The 17,176-nt window shown below is 42.8% G+C and overlaps 1 protein-coding gene across 5 annotated transcripts in view; it reads left to right on the top strand.

Annotated features, from left to right (window-relative positions):
* The first annotated feature begins 310 nt into the window (after nucleotides 1-310).
* The window catches only part of SMAP1 (small ArfGAP 1), a 153,293-nt gene continuing 136,427 nt past the window's right edge, over nucleotides 311-17,176 (top strand). For 2 of the 5 annotated variants that reach the window (XM_036871267.1, XM_036871265.1), the window contains exon 1: nucleotides 311-650. In XM_036871267.1, coding sequence (XP_036727162.1) covers nucleotides 533-650 — 118 coding nt within the window. In that variant the 5' untranslated portion in view covers nucleotides 311-532. The remainder of the gene's footprint in view (nucleotides 651-17,176) is intronic. The other 3 variants (XM_036871268.1, XM_036871266.1, XM_036871269.1) reach the window with 2 other exon arrangements.

The raw sequence follows: 17,176 nt of genomic DNA, 5'->3' as shown, positions 1-17,176 counted from the left end.
GAAGAAACGTTGAATGAATGAAAGAATCCACCGGATCACTTATTATTTCTGCCTTTCCAATGTCGTGCCGCAAGAGCAGAGGCAAGGAAGCACATGGAAAGGTCTTCCTTTAGCGGGTCGGACCCGAGGCCCCCGGCGATAACCGTATGTGCAAAGCGGAGAAGCCCATCGTGGGTAGCGCGCCGCGTCTCCCCGGAACAACTTGGGCGCAGGCCCGGAGCGGAAGCACCCGGCTGGCCGGTTTCCCGCGAGGCCCGGCGCATGCGCAGAGCGCCGGCGCCCATTCCTTCCTTCCGGCGGCGCCGCCCGGAAACCTCGGCCCCGACTCCTCCCCCTCGCCGGCTCGGCGGTGCGTGCGGAGCCGGCCGGGCGAGGAGGCGGGATAACGTCGGCGCTGTCGCCGCTGCCGCCGCCCCTCCTCCTGTTCCAGCCGCCGCCGCCGCCGCCGCTTCACAGCCGAGTTGTCGCGGCCCCGGCGGCGCCCGGCGCGTCCAGCTGCGCGGCCCCCACCCGCGTCCGCCCCGCCGCCGCGATGGCGACTCGCTCGTGCCGGGAGAAGGCGCAGAAGCTGAACGAGCAGCACCAGCTCATCCTGTCCAAGCTGCTGAGGGAGGAGGACAACAAGTACTGCGCCGACTGCGAGGCTAAAGGTAGCGCGGCGTGACCTTCGGGGCGGGGTCGGGGCCCCTCAGCGACCCCCCGGCGTCCCGGGCACGGCCGGAGCAGGCGGCCGGGCAGGTGCCTCCGCGGGTGGGGCCGCCGGGCGGGCCGCGTCCTGCGCTCGGGCTGCGGCGCTGGGCGCCCGGGGCAGGGCTGACGGTGCGGTGGTCGGAGCGCACCGAGTACGGCAGCCGGGGCGGGCGAGGAGGGTCGGCATTCATCCGTGGTGTGTTCTAGTCTGGCTTTTAGGCGGAACCAGGAGGAATTTCGTTGTGTGAGTCTCTTGGACGCTGGGCTTCTGTTCCTGAAGCCTTTAATTCGATTCTCTCCGACCAGCTAGCTGGGGGGAGTATATATGTGGACACTGGTTTGTGTGCCCCTTACACGTTGAAGGTGCAGTTTCAAGATCCAGAGACGAGAAGAACCTAATTTTAGTTGGTTCAGTTGGAGGGCTTCTGCCTCAGCCTTTGAAATGGAGGCGCTATTTTTAGTCTGTATGTTTTGGCTTTGGAGATGTGATGTATATTTAATGTCTGATAAGTAATCTCACGGGGAAAATGTTTCAGAGTTTTTAAAAACCAAACCTGTCCTACGGCTTGGCGGTAAAATCTTGCTTATTTGTAGGTTTGGTTGGTTTGGTGAGAGATCGGGGCTTCTCCAGAGCAGCAGTCACCCTTTGGGAACGTCATTTAAGATTTCTGCACTGTTTGACCTAGACCTTTCCTGAAGCTTTCCTGTTCTTCCTCAGTAGTGTACAAATGAGTCACGTCTCAGTGGGCAGGTAATGTGTGATGAGACAGCCACACAGCATCGGCAGGTTCCTCTACTACAGCTCCTGGGCTGCTGGGAGGTCCTGTGGCCAGACTGTAAACTGGACCATTTGATGAGCACTTCTCAATATCATAGTAGGTCGATTGGGCCAACCTTATATTTACCTTTCAGGTGATGAGTTGGAAATGCCTGACTATTGCACTAGTATTTGTTTACCTGATATTGATTATGTGTGTGGTTTTCGGGGAATACTGTTCGGTACTGAGGCTCAGTTGCTCACTTACCACTGCACTAGTAAAACCCTGGAAAATGGGCCTTTAAAAGGCCCGAAAAAGGAAGGAGCTGAGGTTTTATAGTATGCATTTTGAGTGATAAGTAGCATAGTTAGAGATGCTAGTAAGCATTACATCTCTTCATTACAAATTGAATAAGTTTCAGCAGTTACCTTCCTTTATGTATAGAAATCATTCAAAGATAATTTTTGTTCGAGTTTCTTTCTGCCAAAAGGTATTTTGTAAAATCAGATTTTCACTAATGCTTCCTAAAATAATTTATAGGTGTAAAAAAAGCCATTATTTACCACATGTTGACATTTCCATTTACTCTTTTTGGGGTGGGAGAAGGAGAATCAGGTACTTCTCAAATTAGGACCAAAATGTTACTTCTCCTGACCGGAGGCATAGGGAGCGTTAGTTTTGCTCACCAGTTGGATTGCCACTGAGGTCAGTAGATATGTATTGAATAGATGTCTTTTTTATTTTGGTTTTGTTTGGTCTTCTGTTTGTGGGTTTGTTTGTGTTTGAGGAGTGGAGAAGGTGGGAGAGAAGAGAGTAAGTACCAAGCGCTCAAGGATGTGCTGTGAAAGGCGTGACCACCACAGCCATGATTTAGAAAGGTCACCACTTTTTCCTGTTGCTGATAAATCTAGCATAGTGTTAAAATGATCTAAATTATTTCACTGTTTTATCTTGATCCTTCAGGGGAAAACAAATTACAGTTCAAACCGCTTGTTGGTTGAATGAGACTTGATTTCACAGTTGTCATAATTGAAAAAAATTGACATGATTGGGCAGTTGCTATGAGTAAATGTATTTTGTAAAGTTTTTGAGTCTTTGGTATGATCCAGCTCCATTAGGGAGCTCTCTTAGTGGAATTCTTGGCTTATTACATGATTTTGGATCCATTATTATGTATGCCAGGTGACACAGTAAATGTAGGTAGTGGAATTCTGATTATATGTACTTTTAAAAGGCATGCTAAAGGTCTTATTTTACAGCTCAGTTACTATAAAGTGGTTCCATATTGTCTATATGAATTGATGTTTTCCTCACTGCCTAATAAACTACATCAAGCTTTTCATATATTTTGAAGCCACTTCCTAGTTAATTCAATTTTCTTTCTTAAAAAGAATGCTTCCTCCACTGCTCTTTGTACCAGAGCTAATGTTTAGGGCTAGAGATCGCCCTATTCTGTTGCCTTTTACTAACGGGCAGAAGTCTGTCATTTGGGTTGTGAAATTTTCTTACTGAGTCACCAGTGTGTGCTGCCCCATTTGATAGAATTTGGGAGGTAAGGAAGGAGAAAAGGATGGCATAGGTGCCAGTTTCCTGGTCTTGGTCCTACTCTTAGCAAATGTGTTGAGAGACTGGAGAATGCGGACAGCTAGATGGTACCGCCCTTCCTCTCCCCGGCCTCGTGTGGGGCTCCGTGGGAGTCTGAAAGCGGTTCTGTTGCTTACCGGTTGGTGGCACTTTATGGAGGAGCAGTGAGGATTTGGAGCCAGCCCCTTGCCGACGTAAAAGTTTACTTTCAATGTTTAAAGTTTCGTCTGTGGTTAATGCTAGCTGTGATTCTGAGCACGTATGGGTTGGCATGAAAATGTGTCTGAGTTTTGGGGGGTCAGAAGCAGAAGGTGTTTGAACCCTAGAGACTGCCTGGTATGGAGAGGTTAGGCTCTCGGCCCAGGTCACCCACTCATTTCTTCACTTGAGGACACACTGCTGCGTGCTGTGTTGGATTAGAGGACTGAACATGTTTCTAAGACCTGAAGGAGCTTGTTTAGTGGGGGCTGTATTTTTGCGCATGAATAATTCTAAACCAGTGTACTCAGTGTTAGAATAGTGGTTGTGAGGAGTGCCGCCCTCACCACTTATTTGGGGTTGCTCTTCTCCTTGCACCCTGACTTCTGTGCCTTGGTTGTCTTCACAGCTCCTAGAATGCTGTCTCAGGGCCTTTGCACATGATGTTTCTTCTGCCTCGGAAGCTCTCTAACAAGTGTTTACCTGGTCAGTTTACCTATCTTCCCGTTTCTGCTTAAGTGTCTCTTTAAGGGAAAGGATTCTCCCTGATTTTCCCAGGTTAGGTGAGGCTTCCGCTTATACATGTCGGACGCACCCTGAGTCCTTTATTACACTTAACCACAATTGTAATTAAACATTATTTGGATAGTTATTGGGAAATCAGGGCTTGGATTATAGCTTAAGAGGGAGGAGACCTCGTCTGTCTTGTTTTGCCTTGTAGGCCCGGCCCTTGGCACAGTGGGTGACATACAGTAGTTCACGCGACTCAGCAAATATCTTTTGAAAGAGTGGATGTGAATGAGCACACAGCTGAGGGCAGCAGCAGGTGTGCGGACGTGAGTGCGCATTTGGGCCTGAGGAGCGACCTGTTGGGAAAGACTCCCAGAAGCAGTCTCCTTTGAGCCCGGCTCTGAACGTGGGGTGGGACTTCATCTACCAGGTGGAGAAGGAATTAAAGGGCACAGTCAGGTATATAAAAGAACATGAGAGGTTTCCGTACGACCCTTTTTTAGGTAAAGTGTTTTTAAGCATGCTCAGACTTGGTGGTGGCAGGTCAGAGGAAGAGCTGGAGTGGTGAGAGTTGGCTGGCAAGTCACCTGGTTGTAACAGTGGTCCCGGCAAGAGTGTAAGAGGACCTGAACTCTCTTAATGTGAATGTACCGTAGGTCAGCCCACAGGGCAGGAAACAGAACCACTGTAGCTGTCATATAATTTCTATTAAGGAATAGGCTGCTCACAGCATCGTTGAAAGGGCTGGAGGGACAAAAGTCAGGGAGCCACTACTGGACTTGTGGTTCCAAGGGCACACGCTGTTGCCCCTGCCACCACTGCCCTGGCTGCTTCTCCCCCCGGAACTGACCGGAGAACCAGGACTGAGGCTGCTGCGGCCAGTGTCTGTTAGACGTCTTTGTCGGTTGCCCTGACTGCAGAAAGGTGGCCTCTGCTGCGCCTGTGCCTTCCACGTGCAGACCACTGGCCGACCTCATTGATGTCCGGTCCCTTGCCTTCAAGCGAGCCTTTTAGCTTTCTAGCCTCTTCACAAATTAGAAGCGTGAAATGGAGATTGTGAGACCCAGTCCTAGAGTCCACTGTGGGTAGTTGAGGACGGGGAACATTTTTATTAAGTGTTTGATTCTTAAGAGTTCTTATATAAACCTATTTTAAAGTAATTCTTACTGAAAAGTAAAGTTCACCTTGAGGTGTTTATGGTGATGTTGATGCTTGTAGGATAAATTCATGTAAACAGAAGTCTGTGATTATAATTCATCTAAAGAGACCTGCCAGTCTAAAAGTCCCCCCAGGGGCTTCCCTGGTGGCGCAGTGGTTGAGAATCTGCCTGCCAATGCAGGGGACACGGGTTCGAGCCCTGGTCTGGGAAGATCCCGCGTGCTGCGGAGCGGCTGGGCCCGTGAGCCACAATTGCCGAGCCTGCGCGTCTGGAGCCTGTGCTCCGCAATGGGAGAGGCCGCGACAGTGAGAGGCCCGCGCACCGCGATGAAGAGTGGCCCCCGCTTGCCACAACTGGAGAAAGCCCTCGCACAGAAACGAAGACCCAACACAGCCATAAATAAATAAATAAATGTTAAAAAAAAATAAATATTTAAAAGTCCCCCCAGAATGCTAAACTTCAGTCTTAAGGGTCTGTTCGTATAATTCTGTGGATCCCGAGGTTTCCCCTGATGATTACGTGCAGGGTTCTGGTGTTGGAGCTGCGATGGATACCATGGGTCTCTCTGACTCATCAGTTTATCACTTTGGCTGCATGTGGTCCCCTGCTTTTTTCCTCCCAATACTACTTCTTTGTCTTTTTCTTTTTTTAAGATTAAAATGTTCTTTCGCTACTTGATTTCATTAATAAGTAAATTTACATCTCCTTAATTCTTGCTGTACAAGATACGTATATTGCCCCTACTGACCTGTACAGACTTGAACCCATGCTTTCCATAAGGCAAAGTCAGATATTTGATATTGTAATTATGTATTGAGTACATTGTAAACTCAAGCCTTTTCCTCCTGCTGCTGCTGCTGCTGCTGCTACTGTTTTCCCTGGATAGAGTCAACTCAGTTCTCTCTCCATTTCTCAATAGAAGAAGATCAAAGAAACTTGGAGGCCGTTTTGTTTAAGTTGTAGTTATTATCGAAAGTGTTGCCTGCCTTAACATTCTGACCACTTTAAAGAGTTGACTTAACAGACTTAAATTTTGTTGGTAAGTCAGTATTTTCTGGTCACTGCAAAGATTAAGCATCACGTCAGGTACTGTCAAGTGTGGTAAAAAGTTTTGCATGTGGCACACAAAGTAGTTAGGGATCTCAATAGATACGAAACGATGATCAGTTAAATTCTAATCTATTTGTAGATTATAGGTTCATTAAAAATTTAATATGGGGAGAACTCACTGTGACTTGGAGAAGGTAAAACTGTAAGGTTGGAAGTTCAAATAAAAAAAGCAAATAATATTACGTATATACAAATAAATTATATAGTGCTTCCTTCTTGCCAGGCACTGGTGTGATCATATATTTTACACGTATTAATTAACATATATAATTAATCCTCAAAACAATCTTTTGAGGTAGGTAATATTATTTTATCTTACAAATGAGGAAACTGAGGCACACAGAACTTAAGTAACTTTCCCAAGGTCATACAGCTCAGAAGTGGAAGAGTCAGGAAGTTGTTTTTTTTTTTTTTTTGGCTGCACCGTGTGGCATGTGGGGTCTTAGTTCCCCAACCAAGGATCGAACCCATGCCCCCTGCAGTGGAAGCGCGGAGTCCTAAGCATCGGACTGCCAGGGAAGTCCCGGGAATTTTCTCATTAAAATTTTTTCGGTGGCGACCGTATATTTTAAGCACTTTTCTAGGAGCTGGGAATGAATCAAGGAACAGGCAGATGAAGTCCATTTTAAAGAATCTGTTGGTCTGTTGGCAGCAGGACTGATTGCAAGGTCGGCCCCTGGCTGGCATCGGGCCGGGGGTGGGGTTTGGATTTGGGAAGGATCTCACCACCGTAAGTGATGAGCCAGTCACTGTGTCTCAACTTTTCATACCGATAGTGTGGTTTATGCTGAACACCTGCCTTCCTTTTGGGAGTCTGGAAATTGCATGTGTGGTAGGCAAGCCCCTGGGCAAAACCCCTAGGCACGGAGTCTCTAGTGAGCTTCCCTGGTTGGTGACACTTCACACCTGTTGTGAGAACTCATTGCTGAGAAGCATATTCAGTGCAGCTCCACTGGAAGGGGGCACTTGCACGTCGGTGCCCGATTTCTCCCCGACTTCGCTCCTTGTACCTTTTCCTTCTGCCAGCACGCTTGGTGGCCTTCTGCTGTAATAAATCACAGCCATGAATACAACAACTGTACGTAGAGTCTCGGGAGTCCTCTTAGTGGATTACCAAACCTGAGGGTGGTCTTGGGAGCCTCCCAGCATAGTTGATAGTGTGTGTTTTCCTCCAGTACGTTGTTAAGAGACCATGTCGGCGTCTCAGCTTATCTCAGTTTGCTCTAGAGCCCAGCCTGGGGGTGCAGCCCAGAGGAGCAGGTGTGAGCGTTAGGGGAAATTCCGACTTTACTGGGATGAGTTAGAGGTGGGAATCTGGACTGTAGAGTCAAGATTTTGAGCCCAGGAGATCTAGCTCCAGAGTGTATGTTGTTAACTGCATGTTCCCTGCTTGAAAGAAAACGTATGCTTTTGTAGTTGAAATTCTTGATAGAAGAGGTTATTTTGGGGAAGAGATTACCACCTTCAAGTTGACTTAAGGTATTTCTCAGAGAGATTATTGCCAAATGTATGCAGATGTGGACGGTGTTTAGTAAAGCCAGGCGTGAGTCTAACAAGCTTTGCCTCTAACTTGCTTGGTGACCCTGTCCTTGTTGAGCCTTACTGCAAAGATTTATTTCATCTCCCTCGTGGTCTGTGTTACTTCCTGAATTCCCTACCTCTGGTCACTTCTATGTCAGTATTTACTATTATTGTTAATTTTAAAAAATTCTATTATTGAGGGTGTATAATTATTATTGAGGGTATGAAATAGTTTGGGGTCTTATTGAACTTTGGATCATGATCAAACCTTTATACTGTTTAAAAACTTTTCACTGATGACTTAGGTCTTGCTGAGCAAACGTACTTGGTATTAGTTTTAATTATCTCAAGGCATAGCATGTAACTAACAGGAATATTCCTCACTGGTTGAGAGGTCCTGTTGTGTGAAACGTTTTCATTTTAATGCTTTCTTGGAGTAGAGTAAAATCAAAGAAATACCCCTTCTTGCAGTCACTTACTAAAACCAAGACATGCATTCATTCATCATTTTAAAGAAAAGACCTATAGGTATATTACATTTTCAATTATTTGTGTACATTTATCAACGTCAGTATTTTTTGCCTAAGGTGTTAGGTGGAGTTTTGTTAACTCTGAATGGCATTTAGCTATAGTATCATATAGAAATGACTTTTTAAAAAATATTTTACTTAAAACAGAGCTTTAGATGAGGTGCTGTTGGAAATATGTGCTAATTTCTTGTTCACATGTATTTTGAGTGGTAAATGTGAGGACTTTGAGGGTCCAGAGGGGAGAGAATTATAAGCTTTCTAGTAATCTTCTATTCTCTTCGACATCCTCCTCTCCCCAACAACTTTTGGTCTTCGTTTTATAAGAGATCCAAGTGATTGCTTGCTTCTAAGAGTGATTGATGACAGACCTTCAGATGTCTGCCGTTGATCTTTTGTAAAGAGTGCATTTCAAGGACCAATGATCATCTTGAACTCACACTTAAAAAGAAAATAAAAGGAATTTTAAAAATTGTGTAGCAAATCGTGTTTAGGATAGCTTTATCTTCCAGTATAAGAAAATCTATAAAAAATTATGGTTTAGTCTGGACTTTTTCTTAAAAAATTGAAGTATAGTTGGTTTACAGTATTGTGTTAGTTTCAGGTGTCCAGCAGAGTGATTCAGATATACATACGTATATTTTTTCAGATTATTTTCCATTACAGGTTATTACAAGGTGTTGAATTTAATTCTTGTGCTATACAGTAAATCCTTGTTGCTTATCCATTTTATGTAAAGTGGTTTGTATCTGTTAATCCCATAATTCTAACTTGTCCCTCCCCCACCCTGTGGTGACCATATGCTTGTTTTCTGTGTTTGTGAGTCTGTTTCTGTTTTGTATATAGATTCATTTGTGCTATTTTTTATTTTTTAGGTATTATTTTATTTTTTGGCCGCACTGCATGGCTTGTTGGATCTTAGTTTCCCAACCAGGGATTGAACCTGTGTCCTTGGCATTGAAAGCGCGAGTCCTAACCACTGGACCACCAGGAAATTCCCAATTTGTGTTATTTTTCAGATTCCGCATATAAGTGATGTTATATATTTGACCTTGTCTGACTCACTTCACTAAGTGTAATCTCTAGGTCCATCCGTGTTGCTGCAAGTGGCAATACTTCATTCTTTTTTTGGCTGAGTAATATGGTCTAGATTTTTTTTAGTTCATGCATTTCTACTCTTGAAAGTTGCTTTTAGTGTAGGGTGGTGATGGTGCATGGTGCCAAAAAACTAGGAGAAGTATGTTTATTGAAGTGAAATGATCATTCCTGATATATTAATTTCCTGTTGCTGATATTACAAATAATCACAAACTTAATGACTTAAAGCAACACAAATTTATCATCTTATAGTTCTGGAGGTTAGAGTCCAGAATGAGTCTTACTGAGCTAAAATGAAAGGTGTTTCTTCTGGAGGCTGTAGGGGAGAATCTGTTTTCCTATCTTTTCCAGCTTCTAGAGGCCACCTGAGATGTTTGCCTCCTGACGCCTTTCCTCCATCTTCAGATCCTTTCTCTCTGCCTCTCTGCTTCTGTCATTGCTGTGATTACGTTGACTTTACCTAGATAATTCAGGAGAACACCATCGCATGACTTTACCTACATAATTCAGCAGAACACCAGTGTCCTTAATTATTCCTGCAAAGTTTCTTTTGCCGTGGAAGGTAACATATTTATAGATCCAGGTATTGGACGTCTTTGGGGCCATTCATTATTCTGCTTACCACAAGTGAATTTGTGATAAAGGTGTATATTGAACCTAGATTTTTATAATAGGTACTGCTCTGGATGTACTTAAGAGGGCATAGGGTGGTGAAGTGAGTACATTTTATTTATTTATTTATTTAATTTTTTTTTGTGAGTACAGTTTAAATTAGCCATTCTCACAGAAATTATTCTTAAAATCTCATATTCACGTAAGAGTCATTTAACAAACTCTTTGCAACATGACCATTTATGTAGAAAATCCTTAGAAATTTATAAAAAAGGTATTAGAACCAGTAATTGAGTTATCAAGGTTGCAGGAATCAAGGTGATTATAGAAAAATTAACTAATTCTATATACCAGCAACAAACAGTTGGTAAGTTGAAATAAAACTTTCCATTTGCAATTGTAAAAAAATATGAAAACTTAGTGATAAATTTAACAAAATATATGCAAGACTTGTATGCTGAAAACTACCAAAGATTGCTGAGAGAAATTAAAGAATACCTAAAGAAATGGAGAGATGTACCATGTTTATGGATTAGAAGACACAATCTTTTTAAGATGTTAATTCTCTCCACATTAATCTGTAGATTCAGTATGATCCCAGTCAAAATCTCAGAAGGCTTTTTTGGTAGAAATTGACAAGTTGATTCTAAAATTTATAATGAAATGCAAAGGAGACCCCCAAATCTGAACAATTTTGAAAAAGCAAAAGAACATTGGGTTGCTTACACAACCTGTCTTCAACAACTAATATAAAACTACTGGGCTTCCGTGGTGGCGCAGTGGTTGAGAATCTGCCTGCCAATGCAGGGGACGTGGGTTCGAGCCCTGGTCCGGGAAGATCCCACATGCAGTGGAGCAACTAAGCCCGTGCGCCACAACTACTGAGCCTGCGCTCTAGAGCCCGTGAGCCACAACTACTGAACCCACTCGCCACAACTACTGAAGCCCGCACGCCTAGAGCGCATGCTCCGCAACAAGAGAAGCCACCGCGGTGAGAAGCCCGCGCACCTCAACGAAGAGTTGCCCCCGCTCGTCTCAACTAGAGAAAGCCCGCACGCAGCAACGAAGACCCAACACAGCCAAAAATAAATAAATGAATTAAAAAATATATATATATAAAGCTACTGTAATCAAGACAGTGGTATTGGTCTAAGGAGAGGCATAGATCGATGGAACACGATAGTCAAGAAATAGATTCACATATAAGGTCAGCTGATTTTTAACAGAATTACCACGGTAAATTCAGTAGGGAAAGGATAATCTTTTAATTAATTAGTTAATTTATTTTTGGCTGTGTTGGGTCTTCGTTTCTGTGCGAGGGCTTTCTCTAGTTGTGGCGAGCGGGGGCCAGTCTTCATCGCCGTGCGCGGGCCTCTCACTGTCGCGGCCTCTCTTGTTGCTGAGCACGGGCTCCAAACGCGCAGGCTCAGTAATTGTGGCTCACGGGCCCAGCCGCTCCGCGGCATGTGGGATCTTCCCAGACCAGGGCTTGAACCCGTGTCCCCTGCATTGGCAGGGAGATTCTCAACCACTGCACCACCAGGGAAGCCCAAGGATAATCTTTTATACAACAACAGAATATTCCTCGGCCTTTAACTCATACTATGCTTGAAAATTAACTTGAAAGGAGTAATAAAAGTTGCTGAGATCTTGGGTTAGGCAAAGGTCTTTTGGATAGGATACAAAAGCACAATCCATAAAGATAGAATTAAGAAAATGAACTTCATAAAAATTAAAAACTTTTGCTTTTCAAAAGACACTGTTAAAATGAAAGAGAAAATCATAAACGGCAGAAAGTATTATATCTGATAAGGACTGTTATTTAGAATAAGAAAAAATTTGTACTAGAATGTTCATAGCAGCTTTAATTCATAATAGCCAAACACTGGAAACAATCCAAATGTCCATCAGTCGATAAATGGATAAACAAACTATAGTATATCCATACAATGGAATAATACTTTGCAATATAAAGAAACAAACTAGTGATACAGTCAGTAATGTGGATTGATCTTAAAAACGTTATGCTTAGTGAGGAATCCATACACAAAAGACTACATGATGTATGATTCCAATTATATGGACTTCTAGAAAGGTAAAACTTATAGGGATAGAAAATAGGTCAGGGGTTGCCAGGGATTGGGGGTAAGGGAGGGTAGCTCATTTTACTTTTCAAAAGTAAAATGCTGTACCAGTATATTGTTTTATTCATTTGGCAATATAACAGTTGCTGTAGATTATATATCAGGTTCTAAATTACTTTATTTAAGTCTGTACAACATATACACTCTTGAAGTAATTTTCCTCTTCCATGGTCTGAGTAAAGATTTTGCAAAAGTAGTACTCTTCTTGATCCTGGCTTAAAGGGTAAAGGATCCTTGATTGGTTCCCCTCCCTCCCCCCCTCCCCCATTTCCAAGTCTATCAGAATACTAATGAGTACTTAAAAATATGGAAATTATTGGTTTAACCTTTTGTTTTTTCTTGGGAAGTCGTGTTATTCATACACAGCTCCGAAGTTCCTTATGGCGCCTTTAGAACGTCAGTTTTTTGGTGCCCCTAGGGTGCAGGATTTTCTATTAGGCACTATGATAATCTGTAGGAATGTAACGAAAATACAGTGTGTAGATAAGATTGCCATAATATTCACCAAAAGAATGCCACTTAGTACTTTTAACTCTGAGGAGTTATTACAGTGTTTTCGTTCTATGATATTGGAATTTTTTTGTCATGAGACCAGTGGCCCACTTCCTAAGACTTGGAAATCATTATTTGAAGGAAATTCAAATCATAATAAGCAACCTGGGACCCTGAGGTTCTCTTCCAGCTTAGTAAACTACTTGAAGGCAGGTCTATGCCTACCTATCTTTTCCTGTTCCAGAAGGTAGTTAAGTTGCATTGTATCTTTATTAGTTGTGTGTCTGCTGCAGTTTCTTGAAATTTGTTGAAAAAATTAAAATTTACTTGTTTTGTGGTTGTACATATAAGGAGTTCCCTTATCATAGATTTGCAAAGATTCCCTGATTTTAATGGCTTTCTGTTGTACTTTGCAAAAATAAGTTATTGCTCCATTAATATGCCTTTCAGCATCTAGAGTTTGTAATCAAAGAGGGGTTTTCCTTAAGTTTATGGCTTTTCTTAATAATTCTTTGCTGCTGTTGAGTAAAATTCTATTTTTTATCTCAATGGAGATAGCCTACTCCACTCCAGTATAGGGGCTCATGATAGTAAGACCTAAATTTGAATAGGTATCTCAGAACAGAATTGTGCATTACCTTTGATGGCAGACCATGGGTCATGAACTTGATGATAGGGAACTGTACCTGCCAGTCTTAAGAGTATGAAGAAGTCACATCTTACATAGGTGGTTAGATTCCAAAATCAGCTTTAACTGTGCTTTACACCCCCTCAAAGAACAGTGTGTATGACTTTATGTCTGTAACCCTGTGTAGTTATTCTCATGAAAACTAAAATCTCAGTACGTTAGAAGAGTTAGACTTTCATTAACGGAAAGAAGAGGGAAAATTTCTGCATTTTAAACTGTTCTACTTAAAGTTAAATATCACGTTCCTAATAGTGAGTGGGGCATAGGTGGATATTCCTCAATTGTTTCTCCTTGATGGTGACGTTTCCTGTATACCATTTTCATATTAAACTTGTATAATCTTGATAAAAATGTTGATAAGTTGATAGGATTATCCATGATGGTTTTTGCATGACATAATGCATATGAAGCATTTATACGGAGTCTGATATATATAAGTAGTCAGTAAATGTTGGATGTGAATCCACAAACAGCCTTGTTTTTTGAACAGCAGTAGAAAGGAGTGTGGAGATAAACTGAAATGTGTGTAATTAAAGTCAGGTTCCTGAAATCTCTTAATTCTCACTCTGTTGTCTGCCAGAGTGAGTTTTGAAGATAAAGAGAAAGCAGGTGCAGTCCTGTGTACAACTTCACTGCACATTTCAACCACATCCATTTTACTAGGTATTTAAAGAGGAATCAAACATGGTACCGTCTCTCGAGGTGCAGAATTGTACTGTTTCTGTGCTTGACCAGAGCACTTAGCTCTGTCACTTCTCTCTCCCATGAACTGAGAGTCTTGTCCTGCTTTCATATAAGTACTTTGTGCGATTCCACAGCAATCCCAAGGGCATAAAAATTTCCACATTAGAGATGGGAACCCTGAGACTTAACTTGGTCAGAGTTGCTTTGGTGCCCGGATTCTGACTAAACTCTGACGAGACCCTCCAGGCCGTTGTGCTGCTTCTCATGTGAGATGTTTGTCTTGGTGTGCTGGAGTAGACCATGAGGGATTTTAAGAAACTGCTTTAACCACTTCAGATGCCCTGCTGGAGCCCTTTCCGTGTCTGCTCCCTGCAGACTTCCTGTGCCCACCTGCTGGGTCCTTCCTGGGACCTGCAGGAGGAAGGAAGGTGGGCTAAGCCTCCTCGGAGCCCACTGAGGCGAGGCTTAAAGGGCTCCTGGTTTCCAGGGGAAGGAGTCTGGGGGGGGGGGATGGTAATCTAGTGGTAGGAAGGTTGACAGTCTATCTGTATTTGTTTCATTTCATATTTTGTTTTATTTTATCTCATTTCATCGTATTTTATTTCATAATTCAGTAAGAAAACTGTACTGAGGCTCTGTGTTCCCACCTGGAAGGATTTCAGAGTAATTCAGATGTGTGGGAATGAAAGCTTGGATGCCGGAGGGAGACATCTTGCAACACACATTTAAAAAGACATGGCAGTCTTGTTAACATATTGATATAAGTGCTGAAGAGATTGTCTTAGACGCACAGTTTTAAAGTGCCCTTTATAGCAGAATTTTAAAAATAAAGCAAAAAATACATTTTGCTTTCTTTTTCCTCCCAATTACTTTTTAAGAGAATTGTCCAAGGTTTCAGATGTAAGAAAACTGCTTCTTCCTCCTGATTTTGGCTAAGTTTTATTGTTGTGAAAATTTTCTGAATTGTATTTATTTTAACATGTTTATAGATGTAATTGATTACTTCCGAAGGGTTAACTTTTTTTTTTTTTTTTTTTTTTTTTTTTTTAAATATCAAGTCAACTTTTTTTTTTTTAAATTTTATTTATTTATTTATTTATGACTGTCTTGGGTCTTCGTTTCTGTGCGAGGGCTTTCTCCATTTGTGGCAAGTGGGGGCCACTCTTCATCGCAGTGCGCAGGCCTCTCACTATCGCGGCCTCTCTTGTCACGGAGCACAGGCTCCAGATGCGCAGGCTCAGTGACTGTGGCTCACGGGCCCAGCTGCTCCGTGGCATGTGGGATCTTCCCAGACCAGGGCTCGAACCGGCGTCCCCTGCATTGGCAGGCGGACTCTCAACCACTGCGCCACCAGGGAAGCCCCCGAAGGGTTAACTTTTTGATGTGGTTATTATAGGAAGTAAAAAAAAAAGATAAATTCTATTGAAATATTTGATACAGATACTTTCTCTTCTTTGTAATGTGGTTTCCTCTTCTGTTTTCATTAAATTATTATTTTTATATGTAAAGGTCACTAGTCTATTGCTGCTCTTACTTCCCTTGTATTGTCACATTCAAATAAATATTTTTTCCCTGTGGAAATTGTGCTCAACTATTGTACAGAAGCAGTTTTCCCTCTCATTATTGACTGAAAATTAGTTATTTGGAATTTTTTAATGGAGACAGCGGTTTCACTTCCGTAGATAAGACAAGGCTATCAGGTGGTTGCCTTCTGTATTGGGCTTTTATCTCTTGTCCCACATTTAGGCAGTTACACTTCTGATTGTTTTTAACTTATTTGTTAAAGTATGCCTGTAAACAACAGGAAACAGTGAGTGGTTTTTACCTAAAATAAATGTTTTTCTAGTTTTCAAAAAATAGTGGAGGGGACTTCCGGATTCGGGTGTGGCTTCGAGGGTGGAAGGAGCTTCAGGTGTCACTCCGTCCTGACAACAAGGAAAAGCTGCGCACACTGAACAATCAACAGCTCTTCTCAGGTCCATCAGAAACATGAGGTCGCAGGGCAAACTGCTGTCCCCCAGATTGCAGAGACAGGTGAATACAGAGAACCACAACTTCCGTCACAACTCTGGGAACCAGTACTGAGCTGGGAAAACGCAAACTGCAATAGACGAATTGCCGGAGGCTCCTTCTGGGGGAACTCGGGAGGGCCACACATGTTTGTGGGCTCAACCTCAAGGGGCTCAGCGCAGTGCATGCGGGAGAAAAGCTCCTAGCGCTTCTGGCAGGAGGAGGGCAGGAGGAACCGTTCTGAAATGCACCAGAGCATTCTGTTCTTTTTAGCAAGGTAGGCCCTCGGGAGAAACTGTTTAAATAGAGCTTAACTGACCCGGGGGAAGGAAGGCAAGTACCTAACTCCAGGCAGCTCTAGCCTTTCGAGTGGTAGAAGGGAAATCCCAGCCCCTGCCTAATCTAGCCGTGCTGTCCACCCGAAGGAAGGGGGGAGGACGGGGGGGGGGGGGAAGAAACGGAGAAGGTTTGTGAAGTTCCCAGTACACAGGCAGAGACTCACTGGCAAACTGAAACCTAGTCACAGGGCTGTAGCACGCTCCCCTCCCCAGCACCTCACCACCACGTTGCTGAGGCCTATTTACAGCAGTTTCTTTTACCCAGGACAGCACGTCCGGCCGTCAGGAAAAAGCTACAAGGCATACTAGAAGGCAAAAAAATCCTGAGGTTCTTAAATTTCATAGTGAAACTGTTATCGGGTATTTGAAGTATGGTGATAGTCTGCAGCCCACACCTTGTGAGATATAAATGTAATTGGAAAAACCTGGAAAAATATTTTCATATGTTTAAGCGAATGTATAAAACACATATGTATATATTACTTAGTATGTAACGGCTAAAGTTACTATATGTTCAGATTGAAGAAGCTTATTTATTCATATCAGATCTATACTAAATTCTTTTAGTCTAAAAGTTTTTATAGAGGGAGAGTATCAGTCCCAAACAATACTTACTGATACGCCACAGCTGAGTAACAGATCTTTAGACCGGTACCACTCAGCTGAGCTTTAATCTTTATGGTACACCTTGAATATTTATATTCAGGTTATTTTTAGAATTCACACGAAGTAAGGAGCATTATACTGATCAGAAGACATTTCATATATGTATGTGTCCCCCGAAAATATTTAAAGTGGAGGTTGTAATTATTATTTATGTTAAGCCTGGGTTTAACATCTCTTTACCAAGTCAGTGGTAAGGAAAAAGTTGGGAGTGGGGCTCTTCTAAGTTAAAAGGCACTATACTTTTTGAAAAAGTCCTTTACAAAAAAAATTTTTTTGGAGGCACAGTTTTGGGAAGTAGAATATGTACTGAGTATTAGAGGACATTGAGAACTTACTGTTAATTTGGTAGGTGTGGTAATTGTGGTTATGGGGAGAAAACGTTTTTTC

The sequence above is a fragment of the Balaenoptera musculus genome, chromosome 12 (genome assembly GCF_009873245.2).
Source record: "Balaenoptera musculus isolate JJ_BM4_2016_0621 chromosome 12, mBalMus1.pri.v3, whole genome shotgun sequence".
NCBI lineage: Eukaryota > Metazoa > Chordata > Mammalia > Artiodactyla > Balaenopteridae > Balaenoptera > Balaenoptera musculus.
This window is presented reverse-complemented; position numbering and strand designations above follow the sequence as displayed.